Source organism: Euphorbia lathyris, chromosome 4, assembly GCF_963576675.1.
Source record: "Euphorbia lathyris chromosome 4, ddEupLath1.1, whole genome shotgun sequence".
Classification (NCBI taxonomy): Eukaryota; Viridiplantae; Streptophyta; class Magnoliopsida; order Malpighiales; family Euphorbiaceae; genus Euphorbia; species Euphorbia lathyris.
The window spans coordinates 74,280,289-74,298,719 of NC_088913.1; the positions used below are offsets into that span (position 1 = coordinate 74,280,289).

General features: G+C 31.9%; 2 protein-coding genes and 1 long non-coding RNA gene across 7 annotated transcripts; all 3 read right to left on the reverse strand.

Moving 5' to 3' along the window:
* Nucleotides 1-205: 205 nt before the first annotated feature.
* Nucleotides 206-942, reverse strand: LOC136226929 (uncharacterized). Its single transcript, XM_066015625.1, has 2 exons — nucleotides 547-942; nucleotides 206-373 (listed from the first exon to the last, which is right to left on the reverse strand). The coding sequence occupies exons 1-2, from the start codon at nucleotides 875-877 to the stop codon at nucleotides 357-359; spliced, it is 348 nt and encodes a 115-aa protein (XP_065871697.1). The 5' UTR covers nucleotides 878-942; the 3' UTR covers nucleotides 206-356.
* Nucleotides 943-9,388: 8,446 nt separating this feature from the next.
* On the reverse strand, nucleotides 9,389-13,914 carry LOC136227801 (uncharacterized). 5 transcript variants are annotated; one of them, XR_010688247.1, is made up of 4 exons: nucleotides 13,493-13,914; nucleotides 12,214-13,399; nucleotides 10,910-11,008; nucleotides 9,389-9,976 (listed from the first exon to the last, which is right to left on the reverse strand). It is a non-coding gene; the product is annotated as an uncharacterized lncRNA (long non-coding RNA). The 5 variants fall into 5 exon arrangements; XR_010688248.1 differs by having other exon boundaries at nucleotides 12,214-12,482; nucleotides 13,156-13,901; XR_010688245.1 differs by having other exon boundaries at nucleotides 12,214-12,487; nucleotides 13,156-13,901.
* A 2,391-nt stretch (nucleotides 13,915-16,305) lies between these two features.
* LOC136227410 (putative lipid-transfer protein DIR1) lies at nucleotides 16,306-16,989 on the reverse strand. Its single transcript, XM_066016057.1, has 2 exons — nucleotides 16,604-16,989; nucleotides 16,306-16,494 (listed from the first exon to the last, which is right to left on the reverse strand). Exons 1-2 carry the CDS (start codon nucleotides 16,938-16,940, stop codon nucleotides 16,478-16,480), a joined length of 354 nt encoding a protein of 117 aa, XP_065872129.1. The 5' UTR covers nucleotides 16,941-16,989; the 3' UTR covers nucleotides 16,306-16,477.
* Nucleotides 16,990-18,431: the final 1,442 nt, after the last annotated feature.

Here is an 18,431-nt window from a genome sequence, read left to right on the forward strand (position 1 = left end):
TTTTACAAGAATTAAAAAAAAAAATGTAAATTTGGAATCTGGATGAAGAGTTTTATGTTTAAAGCATACTAATCTTTTCATCGATAATATCAATTGTAAAAGATAAGGGTCTCATGTGTTGAAAAGATCAAAGTTTAATCCAGCAATATTAGATGATTGAAACTATTACTGAAATGTTTAAAACGGCACCAAAAGAGGGAGGGAATTAACAAACAACACAATTTATTTATCATCAGATATGCCAAAATATTACATTAACCCTACAGCATTAACTGCTAACACTCCAGCATACTGGTAGAAGCAGACACATACATATAGATATGGTAGATAGTAGCGTAGCTGATGATGTTCACTTTTCATGGAATTGCAACAGCTGCAAGAGATAACAAAATAAACATATACGTTAGAGGGTAAGATAAGATATATGATTGGAACTTAACTATCCGTTTAAACTTTTAGTAAAGTTTAAAAGATTTCATGACAATATCAATAGTTGTAATTCAGCGATTAGAAATCGATGTATTTAAGTGAAATATGGGAACAAACCTCCACACTTCTGGCCAGCAGGACGATTAGCTAAGCCGCATCGTTTGGGAATGGAAAGTGCGTTTTCGGGTTTGCCTCCAGAAGCTCTGACTGTATCAGAATAAGCAACAGCACACATACATTGAGGATTGTCGACCATTTTGGCAGCAAGAGCACAGCACTCTGCAGAAACAGCAGCATCTGCGTTCTGTGATGCTGGTGAACATGCTTGCATGTTCTGAGCTACCTGATCAGCTGTCTGTTTCCCACATTCTCCAGCCGCATGTGCTCCATATAGAGCAAAAGCTACCAAGAACGCTACAATGCAAACGGATTTCACTGGAATTGCCATCTCTGATTCTCTTCTGTGGATTCTATTATCAATATATTGCTGATTGGATTGCTGTGTGTTCCACAATATTCATCTGCCGAGGATTTTATAGTGAGACAGAGATTCTTATTATGGTTACAACACTGAATTCCACTAATCATAGTGGAATTAGCACTTGATTAATCATCATCATGGTGGATAACACTAGAACAAAAACTATTATATCTACAAACTAGATAATCTTACCTAACAATTGATTAGTAAGTTTGATGAATAACAACAACAACAACAAAGCCTTAGTCCCGAAATGATTCGGGGTCGGCTAACATGAACCATCATATAAAACCGTGAAAATCAAGTCGTGTCAGCGACACAGATTCGCTCCCTCCACTCCGTCCTATCCACTACCATATTTTCCTCAATTCTCAATAAACTCATATCACTCTCGATCACCCTCCTCCAAGTTTGCTGAATATAAAAGTAAAAAGTTTATACAAAGAAAATGAATCTACGCAAAAGAAGAATATGTGGTTTGGTCATTTTGTCTATATTTGAAGGTGGGGTGATGCACATATATATAAATATTTTAGTGTAAATTATACCCATGGCCTATGGCTGCGGTTTGGTTACTAACTGAATCCAAAAATACATAATTACAAAAATCGAACCGAATACATTATTATGTGGCTGAATTTTGAGAGTCCACGTGTTAATCTACATTTGCACAAAAGTAAGATTAAATGGGGATAGTTGTACAACGAACCAACTTCGATGCCTCAATTTAAGAAAGGACTAGAGAATGATCACAATCAGTAAAGAAAGTTGTAATGTCAACTTAATAGAATGAATGTGTCCATTTACCTTGAGTTGGTCTTACTCTATTTAAACTGATGTTGAACTGTAGAAGACGGTTACAGATTGCGGAGCGGGGTGGGTCACGTGTATCTTGTTGATAGGAGGAAGTGTGCCCAGATATCAGGGTCTGATATCCCTCAAGGCCATTTGGTCTGTGACTCTCGCGACCGAATGCGATTGATTGGATCTTGCGAGACTTCCCAAGTCAAGCCTTTTGAAACGCAGTCGTTTGCTGTATTTACCTGAGGAGATGTGATGTATTCTGTGTCTCTGAGAGTTGGTTCTGGCTTCTGCTTTGTCACCTGGCAAAGTTATATTAGCCTGATATCAGATGTCCACCCCGAGTCTAATTTATCATTGTTTAGGATAAGAAATCTTATCGTTTCGTGATAAATTGATGAGGGGGATTTGAACTTTGATACTTTTTTAGAAGTTTCTGGAAAATAGGGGACTTATAAGGAGGTTATACAGCTCTGGACATTTGATTTTTCCCTCATTTAGTGCACATAAATGCACCTTTAAGGACACACTTTTCTATGCTCCTGAGCATCTTTTTGATTGATAGCGGTTCCCTTCGGCCCTACCACGTATCAGCATTTTTCTATTTTGAGGTTGTGTGTTAAGGGCTTTTAGTGCCCTTTAATCATTGTTTGTTTAATAACGATGTCATATGTCGATTTGTTTGCCCATTTGAGCAATATAAAAATGGGAAAAATATTGGATGTGTTTCTAATCCGTTTATCTTATCCAAGTTTATTCATTGTCTTTCTTGCGACTGGAAGGTTCTTTTAAAGGGAAACTTCTTGGATTCTTATACTGATCTCGGGGGAGATTATGGTTATGTTGATGATGGGTGTGCTTTTTCTCCCCTCTTTTCATCATCGAGTGAAGATGCCATGTATTTATGCACCATGTGTTGGGTTAGGATGACATGTTTCTCTTATAAGTAACGTTGTGAGGATTCTGGAGGGAATTTCATCATTTATTTCCCAGGCTGTTCTTAGTGCTTGGGTGGAGCTTTTTAGCCTTTGTGAGGATTATGCTTGTCATAGGTTTCAAGGTGACTAGTATCGCCTTTCTCTCCCGCATTCAGTTTTCACAAGTTTAAGAAAATAGAAAAAAAAGAGTCTCTGTTTTTCTTTTCAAGAAGATATATCAATTCTTATTTTTCCAAAAAAAAATATTAATTCTTATACCTGCAGATTTCAACTAGAAAGTTGATTTAAGTACGATGTTTTGATTCCTGTGATTAGTAATCATTGTTCCCATTCCGCAAGTGACGAAGTAAAGGGAGTTCTCCTTTTAACTCTTCAATCTCGTCCAAAGGGACTACTCTCAATCATTGGTGAAAGGTATTAATTTTCTAACCTTAACTAAAATTGCATATTGTAGATCCATGCGGATCGTATATGTTTGCTTTATGTGTTTTAAAACCCTCGAAAATCATGCAAAAATTCCATCAGGTCCATTAGTGTGTGAGGATGATTTTTTCATCTTGGGAGGATATGTGATGCATATCCTATTTTTCTCTACCCAGTACATGACTTCATTGAGAACGTTTAAAGAGACCGGTGACATATCTGAGTGCTCTTTATGAGTTTATCATGTTAAACAAAAGTGAGATGTTATCTTGGATCGCTACAAGGCTTAGCTCATGGCCAAAGGATACAATCAACCTTTCGAGGTTGAATTTTGTTTAACGCATTTAGTCAAGTGATAAATCCATACAATCTTTGCATTTTTATAGCGCTTGGAGTTTCTTTTAATTGGTCTACCATTTAGTTAGTTGTATCCAACACATTTCTTCATTGTAACTTGGAAAAAAAGTGTACATACAACAAAAATCGGGTTGTAATTGTTGAAATAATAAACTTATAATTAATAGTCTTTAATTTGGTTCAGTATAGTGTCCAAGAGTCATTTCTGTATCTGTATTTATAGAGAGTTAATGTCGTTTACTAAGAGTCATGTATGTAATCTATAAATACCTATCAATATAAGTAGTAAGGAAAGAGAATTTTCTTCCAACAATTATACTCTTCCTCTATTACCAGTGAAATTTTATTTATTTGATCCAACAAATTGGTATCAGAGCCAGACAAAAATTCTCCTGAAAATTGAGAATCATGGTGAAAAGAGAAATCGCCATTGATTCGTGTAAGACCAAGTCGCGGATTTGGAAAGCTGTGTGCTTATGCATCAGTCATATCAAAGAACAAGTTGATTCTTTGACCTTTGAGGGGATCAGGAGATTGTTGGAGAAGGATATGAGATTGGAGAAATATGCTTTGGATGTACATAAGAAATTTGTCATGCAATGTCTTGTGGAGTCCTTACAAAGTGATGATGATGATGATGATGACAATTCTGAGGATTTAGGAGAAATTAAGGTACAAGAACATGTATCAGATGATGAGGAGCATTAGCAAGGCCATGATGAAAAGAGCTTCCTATATTAAAGCCAATTATGAGGAAGTTACAATGGTCTGTCTTTGTCGAATTTTAGAGGAAGATATTGGACTTGATAAATTTGCACTTCATCCATACAATAAATATATAAGCGATCATTTAGATGACATATTACTATAGGTTGATGAGAATTTGGAGTCTTCAAACAGAGAGATTATGAGGACGAAATGAAGTAAAACCAAAGAATAAAATTAGTGAAAAGCAAAAGGTGCAAATTTTTGAAGTATCTAAAAAGAGGAAGAGGATTGAAAATGAAGTCAAAGCATCAAGCGAGAAGCAAAACAAGCTTATGGAAGAAGCAATGAAGGACAACAACAGTGCAGAACATATCGAGAATGGTTCTAATCATAGTTGTTCTCAATCATCTGTTGAACAAAGTAAAAATGAAGTTTCAACACCAGCGTATGGTAAAAATGTTGAGAACAAACGTGAGACCGAACTAATGAAGGAACTGAAGGAGATATTTTGCATAGAAGGATTATCATCAAACACATCTGAAAAAGAAATTATGGAAGTTAAAAAGAGAAAGGAGAGAGTGGAAGAAGTAGAGGGAATTGGCATGAGTAACATTGTGTCAAGTTCACGTAGAAGGTGCACTATTTATGTGCCACATCTAAAACCCAAAATACCAGTTGACGGTGATAATAGTGATGTTGATGGCACTGACAAAGATGATTGCGAAGACGATGATGATGAGAAAGAAAAAGAAAACGATGGAGATAATAATGGGGATGATGGAAGACTCAGTGAAGAGGTCAATAACAATCAAGTTCAAAGAAAACGATGGAGATAATAATGGGGATGGTAGAAGCTCAGAGTGAAGAGGTCAATAACGATGAAGTTCGAAAATGTAGCAGATCAAGAACTATTATTTGGTGTTACTAAGGGATAAAAAAATTATAAGTTTAAAGGGGTGTATTGAAATAATAAACTTATAATTAATAGTCTTTAATTTGGTTCAGTGTATTGTCTAAGAGTCATTTCTGTATCTGTATCTATAGAGAGTTAATGTTATTTACTGAGAGTCATGTGTGTAATCTATAAATACCTATCAATACAAGTAGTAAGAAAAAAGAATTTTCTTCCAGCAATTATACTCTTCCTCTGTTATCTGTGAAAGTTTATTTATTTGATCCAACAGTAATAATCCTTTCTATCATGGTTTTGTTTGAAATTTATAAAAATCACTTTATGGTTTGAATATGCCACCCGAATGTAGCATAAGTGCCTCACAAATGTCCAATAACAATTTGGTTTTTCACATTCTAAATCAGATACTTCCCAGTTCTAGGGTCGGCTCTAGGGGGAGGCCACCTAGGCGGCCGTCTAGGGCGTTCGACTTACGGGGCCTCCGGTCGGAATTTTTTTCGAATTTGATAATTATTAAAATTGCAATGGTTAAAAAGATGTAGACTTGGATATATAACAAAATGTATTAATGCTAGGCTGAATGGTAAAGACATAGTGGAACTATTTGTGATGGTGTGAGTTTGATCCTCAGAAATGTATGTTTTGGTTCTCATTTTCTATTTTCTTTTATTGCTGATTTTCTTAATAATAAGAAAGAATATTTCATATACATAACAATCTGTACCGATCAAATTTTTTATGCTGAATATTTTCACAAATTCAAAATGAAAATTATAATCTAGTAGGACAATAAATCATAAAAAGGCTCAAATGTATGGATCGGCCCTGAACATAGGCCAGGAGTGCGATTGCCTAGAACCTGAGCCAAAATGGTCTCATATTTTTTTTTACTGTATATATAGTATTTTTTTAAAATGACTAAATAATATGATATTTTAGATCTAAAATATGTCCAAATTTCTATTTTAAACTTTTAAGTATAATTTTTTTTATTAAGGACTTCTTTATCTCTTTTTTTCATCTAGGCCCATAAAAAAATCAGGACCGGCCCTGCCTAGGGCCTCTAAAATACTAGAGCCGGCCCTAGTTCTATTACAAGTCTTCCTCGGTTACTATTCTGTGTCGCATTTATGTGCATGATATTTTATTGAAGGGATCATCTTAATGACATTGGATGCTTTGTTTTTCAAGATACAATCATCAACAAACATGACACCAAGGTGCTTTTTTTCCCCGTTGATCCTCTCTTCAGGTTCATGGATTCACTAATGTAGATTAGGTTGGAAATCTTGATGACGTAAATCTACCACTGTGTATGTGATATATCTCGGGAGAAATTTGATATCTTGGGTGGTATCAAAGAAATAATGTTCAGTTGCTCGCTCATCTCCTGAAGTAAAATATCGAGCATTGGTTAATAGTGCTTCTGATATTTGTTGGTTGTAAACTCTTCTTCGTGAGATTGGTCTCTATTCCTTGACCACGCTGATTATTATGCGACGACCTGTCTTGCACCTATCCCGCCATGAATCTTATTTTTCATCATAGGAGTAAACATATTAAAGTTGATTTCCATTGTGTGATACTATGTATAAAAAGGTCTTCTTCATTTTCAGTGGGTGCATACTTTAGATGAAGTCACATATACATCCTCACCAGACCTTGTCCAATGATCGTTTCAACTATATATAGGGGAGGGATCAAGTGAGAACCCTCCCCTAGGTGAGAACCACCCAAAACTACGTAGTTTTGGGTGTCAAATTTAATAAAAAAAAATGCTGATGCTATTGGGGTTCGAACCCTGGCCCCCTCACTTACACTCCACACTGTTTACCACTGAGTCATTTGCTTCCCTTGTGTATTTTGCCGCGCGCTGATTAATATACCAATGCCTTTGTAGCTTCTATTGTTTAATATTTGATGCATGCACTTATTAATATTGATTAAATTCGCATAATAATTATTAATAGAAAAAAACAAATGTGCATAATAATTAATTATTAATAGAAAAAAAACAAAAACATGCTCTAATTTCTTATTTATTTAATTCCTCTATATTTTTGTAATTTATGTTTTAAATTGTTAAGGACGATGTTCTAAATATTGTTACATATGTTCTAAACTTTATAATTTGTGTTCTAAAAATTAAGATAATGTTTTAAAAAAATAGTAAATATATGGGCTATTTTTTTGTTCAAAAAAAAACTTACATTCTAAATAACATAACGTATGTTCTAAAAAACATAACATATATTCTAAAGTTTATAGTTTGTGTTCCAAAAATTAAGTATAATTTTCTAAAAAAAGCAGTAGATATCTGTATCGTTTTTTCACTTGTTCTATAATATAATTTATAACTCATGTTCGAAAAAACATAACATGTGTTCTAAAAAACATAACATATGTTCTAAAAAATATGTCGTACGTTCTAACTTCATAGTTTGTGTTTTAAAAGTTAAAATATATGTTATAACGTATGTTTTAAAAAATATATAGTTTGTGTTCTAAAAATTAAGTATAATGTTCTAAAAAATCAGTAGATATCTGGATCGTTTTTTCATTTGTTCTATAATATAATTTATAACTCATGTTCGAAAAAACATAACACGTGTTCTAAAAAACATAACGTATGTTCTAAAAAATATGTCGTACGTTCTAAACTTCATAGTTCGTGTTTTAAAAGTTAAAATATATGTTCTAACGTATGTTTAAAAAAATATATTTTCTTATATAACATAAATTACAAAAATATAAAGGAATTAAATAAATAAGAAATTGGAGCATGTTTTTGGATTTTTTCTATTAATAATTCATTATTATGGACATTTTCTTTCTATTAATAATTCATTATTATGCAAATTTTTTTTTTCTATTAATAATTTATTACTATGCACATTTAATCAATATTAATAAGAGCATGCATCAAAATTAAACAATAGAAGCTACAAGGGCAATAGTATATTTATCAGCGCGCGACATAAATTATAAGGAAAGTAATTGGCTCATTGGTAAGTTGTGTGGATTGTAAACATAGGGTCTCAGGTTCGACCTCTCTAAACAGCAATGTTTTTTTTAATTTTTTCTACCCAAAACTACGTAGTTTTAGGTGATTCTCACCTAGGAAAGGGTTCTCACAAGAGCCATCTCCTATATATATATATATATATATATATATATATAACTTTCTTCTCTTTGCACCCTAGTTTCTTTTCTCAAGGGCACCACAAGTCTCTTTAGGTTAGTTTCTCTTTTTTTGCTTTCTTTATGATACTAGTTTTAGACCCGTGCTTTGCACGATCTTTTTATTTAGTTTTGTTAGCATTGTACAGACGTTTAGAAATTTACCGTTTAAAATTTTAATTAATATATAAATATTAAAATTTAGAGTAATGATTTTTAATTTATAGTGCATTAAGATATTGAAGAAGGAATGATTACTTCTTTTGAAAATTATATTTTGAATTTTCCATCATCAAGACAAATCATAATTTTAAATATTTTTTACATAATTCTTGAAACTACCACTTTCATTTGACCATGCCAGAATACTAAACGAAGAAAATATAATTTAAATAAAGAAAACCGTCTATTGCACGGAATGTACAATAAATTTATAAGTATTTTAATGAAAGTAATTTTTTTTGCTATATATAAATTATATTGCGGTCATTAAATGACTAATATATTTATAAATCATATTGGAAGAACAAAATTAACTTTTTTTTAGGGGAACATAACATATTTGACTTTAAAACATAATAATCATTATACTTTTATTAAAAAAAAATTAATAGTACATTTTTAGTAAAATTATATATATTATTTTCCTTGTCATAAATAACAATTTCCAATCTCTATTTACTTCTAAAATATTATTTATGTGTTTTCAAAAGTCAGTGCAATATTAATTAAATTATCAAAATGATTAGTTTATTCTTAATATTTCTCATCTATGAAAAAATCTTTCTTTCATTTTTATGGCTGAATTAAAAATATTTGCATTAGTACCAATTTTTTTTTTATATAAAGGTAAAACATATTTATGGTAAAACAAAATGACATATAGTAATAAATAAATTAAAAAATATTAAACAACATGATATATAATAAAAAACAAAGAGAGAATTATTTTAATTTTTCATTTTTAAATTAAACTTGTTATGGTTGGATGCGTAGACATTGTAAGGTATATTTAATATTTATAATAACATTAAAAAATTAATTTATAAGTTAAATATAAAAACATCAATTAATTTATGAGTGATATAAATTTATTGAAAAATGTATGAATGTATGATATAAATTTGTTAGTTTTTTTTTTTTTTTTTTTTTTTTTTTTGATAGAAATGCCATATCTCATTTCATTGACATAAAAGGTACAACATACAACACGAAAATAAACCCATACAGGCTATAGCCAGTATAAGTTCCACAAAGGGAAGAGAAATGACTACAAAAAGCAATATAAGACTACAACGAGCAATAATAACCATAAAAGGTATAAATACAACAAACATAGAAATCATATTCTTCTCGTAAGTCAAGTCCCGTTGAAAAACCTCTGTAATCCATGCTTCATCATTTAGGCTCCTCCGGATTTTAGGATCTGAGTCCTTTCTGTTTTTGCAACCACGCAGATCTATAGATCTACGGACAAGATGAAGCTTTTCCGCTCTTGCTAAGACCGAAAAAAGACTAAAAGAAAGAAGTATAGCGAACAGTTGTAGATCTGACGGAAATAGAAGTTCAAGAAGATATATAGATTTCAAACTAACAAGAAAAAGTAATTTGAAACGAAAACGAAGACTAAAACATAAATTGGAGGAGGAAGAAGGAAGACAAGCTTCCTTCTTCCTCCTCTAATTAGATCTGTTTAGAAAGCTACAATGGAGAAAGTGACGGTGATGATAGCGGTAAGGACGAGATCTGAAAAGAAAAAAGGAAAAATGAGAAGAAAGTTTCTTTAGTGTCTAGTTAAGGCATAAAAAATGTTCACTTCATAATTAACGGAAAAAATGATGTTCCATAAAAATATAAAAATCAGATAAAATTATTCAAATATTAATATTGCTCCAAAAATGAATTTAATGAATATTTTTATATAATAATATTTTTATGTTGACAAAATATCTACAAATTATTAAACACCACAAAACAACATGAGAACATATAAGGAATTTAATCTAACATTTCTGTCTCCAAAACAAATTCTTAGTGACATAAAAGGAAGAAGAACTTCTCATGCTAACACTCCATAGAGCAGAAAGTTGACATGGGGAATGAAGGCAATTAAAAAACAATAAATGAGTGAAAGTAACATTAAGCCTGAAAGCTATTTCTTCCCATATTGTTGAGGTTGTGTGTAATACCCAAGTCAACCTCCCATATTGTTTTTCGTAAGATACATTGTTGAATAATAAAACTAATTTCTTTGAAGTAGTGTCAATGCTTACATGACGATAGATTGGTTGCATATCCTAGCATTTGCATAAAGAATACTGGAGAAGCTCATATGTACATGTGTGTAGAATAAGAGCAAACCAGCAAATAAGAGCAGATAGAATAAGATCCATATATACGGGAAATCAGAACTCAATGTTACATGTTGAATAAAAACCGAATAGAATAATGTTTCAATCGTGGGTTATATGAATCTGGAAAGGGATAAGAACTGAGTTGATGCGAAACAGAAAGAGAATGTAACATAGACAATCGAAAGTGGATTAGGAACTATTTTGAAAGTGTCATTTTGAAAGAAGAATATAACTCAAACTTAATTGTGACTATCATGTTAGATTCACTCATTGTTTGAATAAAACAAAACCTAAACCAAACTTGAAAAGAGAAAAACTAACTTACATAGAGGCCATGGAAAATCTACTTCAGATCATTCTCCATATTTCTCATGTTCGCAAGTGATTGGCACAAAATATAATAGCAAGCCGAGCAAAGTTTGTACTGCTAGAAAAGAAAAAGATAGAATGAAAACAAAATTCATTATAACTATTGTTTTAATGAACAAAGTAATGCTTAAAAGGAAAACTAACCAGTGAAAATTAAACTTGTATTCATCGTGATCAGAGTTTAAACTATGTTTTAAAAATGATAGAGAAGAAAACATGATCCATCCATAACAAAAATGATGAATAAATCATAAACATTATAGAGAAGAAAACTAAGAAATGGAGATCAATCCAGTAAAAACCATAAACTTTTGTGAGATAATGGTTTTATTAGTTTGAGAAACTTAAAATCTCAGTAATGTCATGTAGCAAAAAATTTAGCAAGCATAATTGAATATCTTGTAGGTTACCATGATTTAGTTGACTTGAAATTATAATAGTCTAAAAGACATAAATTGTTGTAAATCAAATTGTGTTTCACATTCTCAAGTATACCAATTTACTGATGTTCATACATTGAAACAATAATATTTGTTTTTTCACTTAAAACATCTTGTTGTTGCCACAACTATTCTAATGAAATTACACAAGATGGATTACAGAAAAAAAATTACAGATGTGAATTGAAAAGCTTCTAAGCAGAATGCAAAAGACCAGTTAACAACATAAAGTAGAGTTTCAAGATAAAAAAAAAAGCAATGGCAATTATTACCCAGCACTATGAATAGGATGCAAGCACCATCACTTAATCAACATCTCAAAATCTCATAGAGTTCCATGTAAATTAGAAGAAAAAGTATATAAAATGGATATTAGAAAATAAGAACAGTGATTGGTGCAGAACAAATAAAATCAGGAGATCTTAAGGATCATTCCATCGGTTCTAACATAAAGTAGGCAGCCCCAGCAAGCTCATAGATTACACTATTCGCAGAACGGTGCACTCTTCTAATATAAAACCATAAGCGGACCTAAAAAATCATTCCATAAGATAATTAACTACTGTAACAGCATCCGATTCAATCTCACATCTTCTTCGAACCTTTATTTTTTTTAACCAACTTAGCACTTTCCAAAACTAAAATTGCTTTAGAACTTATGAAATACATTAACAATAATAACCTAATGAGTGGCACCAGTATTTATTTATTTTTCTGAAAGGAAAGTTTTGGGAGATTTAACCTTTGAACTTTAATTTTTGTTAAAATGTATCCCCAATGGAAGAAATCAAACGAAATTGAAAGAGATAGAAAAACTGACCTCCATCCATTACCAATTGGTTCCTCAATCAACATTGAAAATGACAAAAACACACCGTAATAGATGAAGGCGGCGATGCTCAGGCTTGAAAATTCGTCGTAGCAGATGAGGAACTCAGGAAAAGGAACGATCAACACCAAAACATGTGAGACAGCAAGTAGTTCTTAATCCAAAACATGTGAGACAGCAAGTAGTTCTAAGATTAAGAAGAAATCTTAGATATTGAGATAGTGATAACCCCATATTCAATTATAGATGCTGCTCAAAGCCTTTTCTGTTGGAAAACAGATAAAATTGAATTTTATAAGAAAATCTATAGGGTAAAAGAAAGTGATTGAGCAGATGCAACATCAAATTTCAATTTAACAGTCAAAATTATCAACATCAAATTCAAAGGGAGAAGCAGAGCATAAAAAAAAGGCTGTAAAAATTCACCAAAAGGAAAGAATAACGGACATTCTTATAGCAACATCGATCTTTGAAATCACCCGTCTCATAAAGAGATTGGAGGAAATTGTAAAAGGGGGAATATATAGCACACACATAAGCACAAAAAGTAAGCAAATAACACACATACATTAAAACCCATGTAGAATAGCAAAAGGATAAGAAAATTAATTACATGTTAATGCAACAAAGTTGAAGATAAAAAAAATTAAATTGGGAGCTTAGAGGCCATGAAATAGAAAGGAGAGAAGCCAATGAGAGAAGTAAAATGGACATAAGAAAGCAGAAAGCAAGAGAATGAAGTAATTGTTACATAACCACATCTTAGTATTAAACTGCAAACACATTAAGGTATTAATGATTCAAAATAATGGAACCCATAGGGTTTGACAATTACAGGCAGACCTGATCAAAATGGAAGTAACCAATATGCAAATTAAAATAATAGATTAGCAAAAAATGAAAGCAAGGAAAAAATATTCCAAGTATTCTTACCAGAATCGAAATGAGCAGGTATGAGAGAAACCTAACATCAATAGAAGAGTATCCCAAACACATGAAGAAAAGAAAAAATCAAATCAGAGAAACCCAAAAGTAAAAAATGGGAGGTTAGGGATTAGGGAACATCACAAACAACACAAATGGTGATCAATAGATTCTATCAGCATCAAAATTTTTTTTTATTCAAGTCAGTATTATTGAGATTGAACCACAAATAGATCAGTGACCACATCAATATCTGCCAAAAATTAAAAATTAACATAAATAGAACAGTGACCAAATAAATATATGCCAAAAATTAGGAGGAACACAATTAAAAAAAAGTCTTTACCTATATAGAAATGCAGAACTCAAAATCGCATAACAGTAAGAGAAATCAAACCTCTGTAAACTAATTGGACAAAGAATCAGATCCATTGGCATTTGTTTCTACGCCTAAACCAGGATATAGAATCATGACAATAAATTGTGTAGCATTTGATTCATATGAATGAAAGAGAGAGTGAACCAGGTGCTGCAGATGGGCAGAAACGGTGAAGATAATGACAGTGGAGGGTTTTGGAAATTTAATTTAGAGAGTTGAAACAGTCCAAGAAGATAGGAATTTGAGAGAATGCACGACAGTTTTACATTTGAGAGAGGGCAGTTGATGGGATTGTGGGAGTGGATTCAAACTGTAAATTAGATGATTTCAATTTGTGATTACTTTGAAATAAAATAAGAAAATGACATGTCAGCATTTAAAGAATAAGGGAAGTACACCTCGTCTATTAGAGTTAGAGATTTAGATATATAGATAGATAGATTTGTAATTTCTTAAAGTTAATCATATTTTGTATTGGATTATTTGAATACTTTTTTAAATAAAATATACTTCAATAAATTTGTTAATATTAATATTATTATAAACATTCTAAATATTTCAATATTCAAATTCATAAATGATATTTTATTATTTAGATGTGCATCCATGTCTAAATCTTAAAAAAAACACCCTTAGTTAGGTTATTCCTTTATTATCCTAACAATCATTTTTTTTTTTTTGAAACTATTATCCTAACAATCATAATTATGCTATTTAGGTCAAAGATATCTTATTATTCAGATGTCCATCCAGATCTTAAAAATAAACAAATACACCCTTAATTAGATTATTCTTTATTATCCTAATGATGTATTTATTTTATTTAGATCAACATCTTTTCACTCTAGGCAATTAAGATTTTGTAAGATGCTCTACTATTGTTCCAATGGAATGTGAAAACCGCATCAAAAAAGAGAATTAAGTGTTGAAATAATAAACTTGTAATTAATAGTCTTTAATTTGGTACAATGTATTATTCAAGAGTCATTTTTGTATCTGTATTTATAGAGTGTCCAAGAGTCATTTCTGTATCTGTATTTATAGAGAGTTAATGTTGTTTACCAAGAGTCATATTTGTAATCTATAAATACCTATCAATACAATTAGTAAGGCAAGAGAATCAGAAGAGAATTTTCTTCCATCAATTATACTCTTCCTCTGTTACCTGTGTAAGTTTATTTATTTGATCCAACAATTTGGTATCAGAGCCAGAAAAAAATTCTCCTGAAAATTGAGAATAATGGTGAAAAGAGAAATCGTCATTGATTCGTGGGAGACCAAGTCCCAGATTTGGAAAGCTATGCGCTTATGCATAGATGACATCAAAGAACAAGTTGATTCTTTGACTTTCGAGGAGATCAGGAGGGTGTTGGAAAATGATTTGGGATTGGAGAAATATGCTTTGGATGGACAGAAGAAATTTGTCATGCAATGTCTGGTGGAATCCTTAGAAAATGATGATGATGAAATCTCTGAGGATTTAGAAAGTATCAGATGATGAGGAGAAAATGGAAGATTCTCGTGTGATGGGTCTTTTGCCAGAAACTGATCCGGTCAGTAAGAAGAAAGAAGTTCAAAGTAAGAGCAGAATTACCACAGTCATATTGAAGAGAGATTCTTATATTAAAGCCAATTGTGAGGAAGTTACAACGAACAGTTTTTGTCGAATGTTAGAGGAAGATTTTGGACTTGATAAATTTGCAATTGATCCATATAAGAAATATATAGGCAATCTGTTATATGAGGTATTTCTATGGGTTGATGAGAATTTGGAGTCTTCAGACAGAGAGATTGATGAGGACGACCAGGATGAAGATGGTGAAGTAAAACTGAGACTTGAAAAAGAAGTCAACGCATCAGGCAAGAAGCAAAGCAAACCTATGGAAGAAACAATGAAGGACTACAATGGTGCAGGGAATACCTCTAATGATAGCCATCATTGTGCCACATCCGCTCATCAATGTGTCAAGAAAAAGGAAGTTTCAACTCTAGCGTATGGTAAAGATGTTGAGCAACACAGGATGAATGTACCTCCAAGAAAATGAAGCAGGTGTCTGAGAACAAATGTGCGACCGAGCTAAAGGAAGTAAATGAGATATTTTCCATAGAAGGATTATTATCAAAGACATCTGAAAAGGAAATCATGGAAGTTAAAAAGAGAAAGGAAAGAGTGAAAGAAGTCCAGGGAATTGACATGAGTAGTATTATGTCAATGTCATGTAGAAGGTACACTACAAGTTATGTTCCACATCCTAACCCCAAAATACCAGTTGCCAGTGATAATAATGGTGATGGTACTGATGAAGATGAGGAAGAAGAAAATGATGGAAATACTAATGGGGATGATGGAAGCTACCGTGTCGATAACAATGAATTTCGAAGAAAACGTTAGAGATAATAATAGGGTTAATGGCAGCTAGAGTGAAGAGATGAAGTTTGAAGATTTAAACAGATTACAAATTGTTCTTGGTGTTACTAAGGGATAAAAAAATTATAAGTTTAAGGGGTGTGTTGAAATAATAAACTTATAATTAATAGTCTTTAATTTGGTATAGTGTATTATTCAAGAGTCATTTCTGTATCTGTATTTATATAGTGTCCAAGAGTCATTTCTGTATCTGTATTTATAGAGATTTAATGTTGTTTACCAAGAGTCATATTTGTAATTTATAAATACCTATCAATACAAGTAGTAAGGCAAGAGAATGAGAAGAGAATTTTCTTCCATCAATTATACTCTTCCTCTGTTACCTGTGTAAGTTTATTCATTTGATCCAACATTAAGAAACACAATTTATTTATCATCAGATATGCCAAAATGTTACACTAACTTCTTTGTTTTCTTTTGCAATTTAGCTATAGCTACAACTGCTAACACTCCAGCATACTGGTAGAAGCAGACACATACATATAGATATAGTAGACAGTAGCGTAGCTGATGATGTTCGCTTTTCATGGAATTGCAACCGCTGCAAGACAAACAAAAAAAATATACGATATCAGATATTAATATAAAATCTATGATTGGACCTGTAACTATGAGCTTAAACTTTTACGAAGTGAAATATGGAAACAAACCTCCACACTTCTGGCCGGCAGGGCGATTAGCTAAGCCACATCGTTTGGGAATGGAAAGAGCGTTTTCGGGTTTGCCTCCAGAAGCTCTGACTGTATCAGAATAGGCAACAGCACACATACATTGAGGATTGTCGACCATTTTGGCAGCAAGAGCACAGCACTCTGCAGAAACAGCAGCATCTGCGCTCTGTGATGCTGGTGAGCATGCTTGCATGTTCTGAGCTACCTGATCAGCTGTCTGTTTCCCACATTCTCCAGCCGCATTTGCCCCGTTATTAAATAGAGCAAAAGCTACCAAGAATGCTACAATGCAAAGGGATTTCACTGGAATTGCCATCTCTGATTCTCTTCTATGGATTTTATACTGAAACTATTGCTGATTGGATTTCTGTGTGTTGAACAAACTCATCTGCCGAGGATTTTATAGTGAGACAGAGATTCTGATTATGGTTACAACACTGAATTCCACTAATCATAGTGGGGTTAGCACTTGATTAATCATCATCATGGTGGACTTAGCACTGCAACAAAAACTATTATATGTACAAACAGATAATGCTATGTACACAGGAGCCAACAATTGATTAGTTAGTTTGATGAATATAAAACTGAAAAGTATATGTAAAGAAAATAAATCTACACAAAAGAATATATAGGTGGGGTGAATCACACATTTATATTTGGCATAAACCATACGCAGTCCTGAACTTGTCAATTTTGGTCATTTTGAACCTATTTGTCCCCTCAACTATTTAAAAGTGACATTAGCAACCCCCTCTTTTCATTATAACGGAAATAATATGAAGTTCAAATATTAGTACAAGTGTTCATGAAAGTATTAGAACCGCATATATGTAAACCATTTAGGAGTTAAAGCTATATGCAATTTTACAAGAGAATTTGTGTACCGATACTAACCTGATTTGGGCTTAATCCCCTAAATGGGGTTAATTGAGAAAATAATTCCCCATTTAGGAAAAGTTAAAAATTATTTCTTTATAAGGGGCTGTTTTTAACCCATGGTTAAAAATGGTCCCACAAAAGTTATTAATATTTTTTATATATAAAAAATCTAATATATTAAATAAATTAAAAAATGTTTATCTATATATTTTATTAGTATTTATTTTTATTTTCAAAAAAAAAGTATTTTTTTTTATTTTTTTATCGGCGAAGTATTTACTGTGTTATTAATATAGCTACAAAAAAAAAATATACGAAACTGCTTTAATTTATCAACAAAATTATTTGGAAGACCAAGTGTGACAGTTAAATAACAGTGAAACCAGTCTTTCTTTTATCCAACTCGTACAAAGTACAGTATAATTTTACCTCTAATATTGACAATCAAGAGCAATTTTACACATAACGTCTAAAATTATACAATTTTATCCTAACGTTGACAGTCAAGAGCAATTTTACTCCTAATATTGACAGTAAGGAGCAATTTTACACCTAACGTCTAAAATGGTGCAATTTTATCTCTAACGTTGACAGTCAGGAACAATTTTACTCCAAACATTGACAAGTCTGTGTTTCATAATTATGTCCGAAATTGACCCAACTTACCAACGTTAGGGGTAATATTACTCTTGGCTGTCAATATTAGGAATAAAATTACACCATTTTAAATATTATGGGAAAATTACTCTTAATTATAAACGTTAAATGTATACATTATCCCTAAACAAAATAAACTCAAATAAAATTTCACCATTGTAGTTAAATTAATATATTAAATTTTGATATAAATTATTTTACACATAATAAAATAGGAGAGTTGGCAGTGGCTTGAAGCCACTGCCATGCCCATCGTTGCAGGAATCCT

Coding starts and splice junctions, on each gene's coding strand:
- LOC136227410 (XM_066016057.1), bottom strand. CDS start 16,940: ATGGCAATTCCAGTGAAATCCCTTTGCATTGTAGCATTCTTGGTAGCT.
- LOC136226929 (XM_066015625.1), bottom strand. CDS start 877: ATGGCAATTCCAGTGAAATCCGTTTGCATTGTAGCGTTCTTGGTAGCT.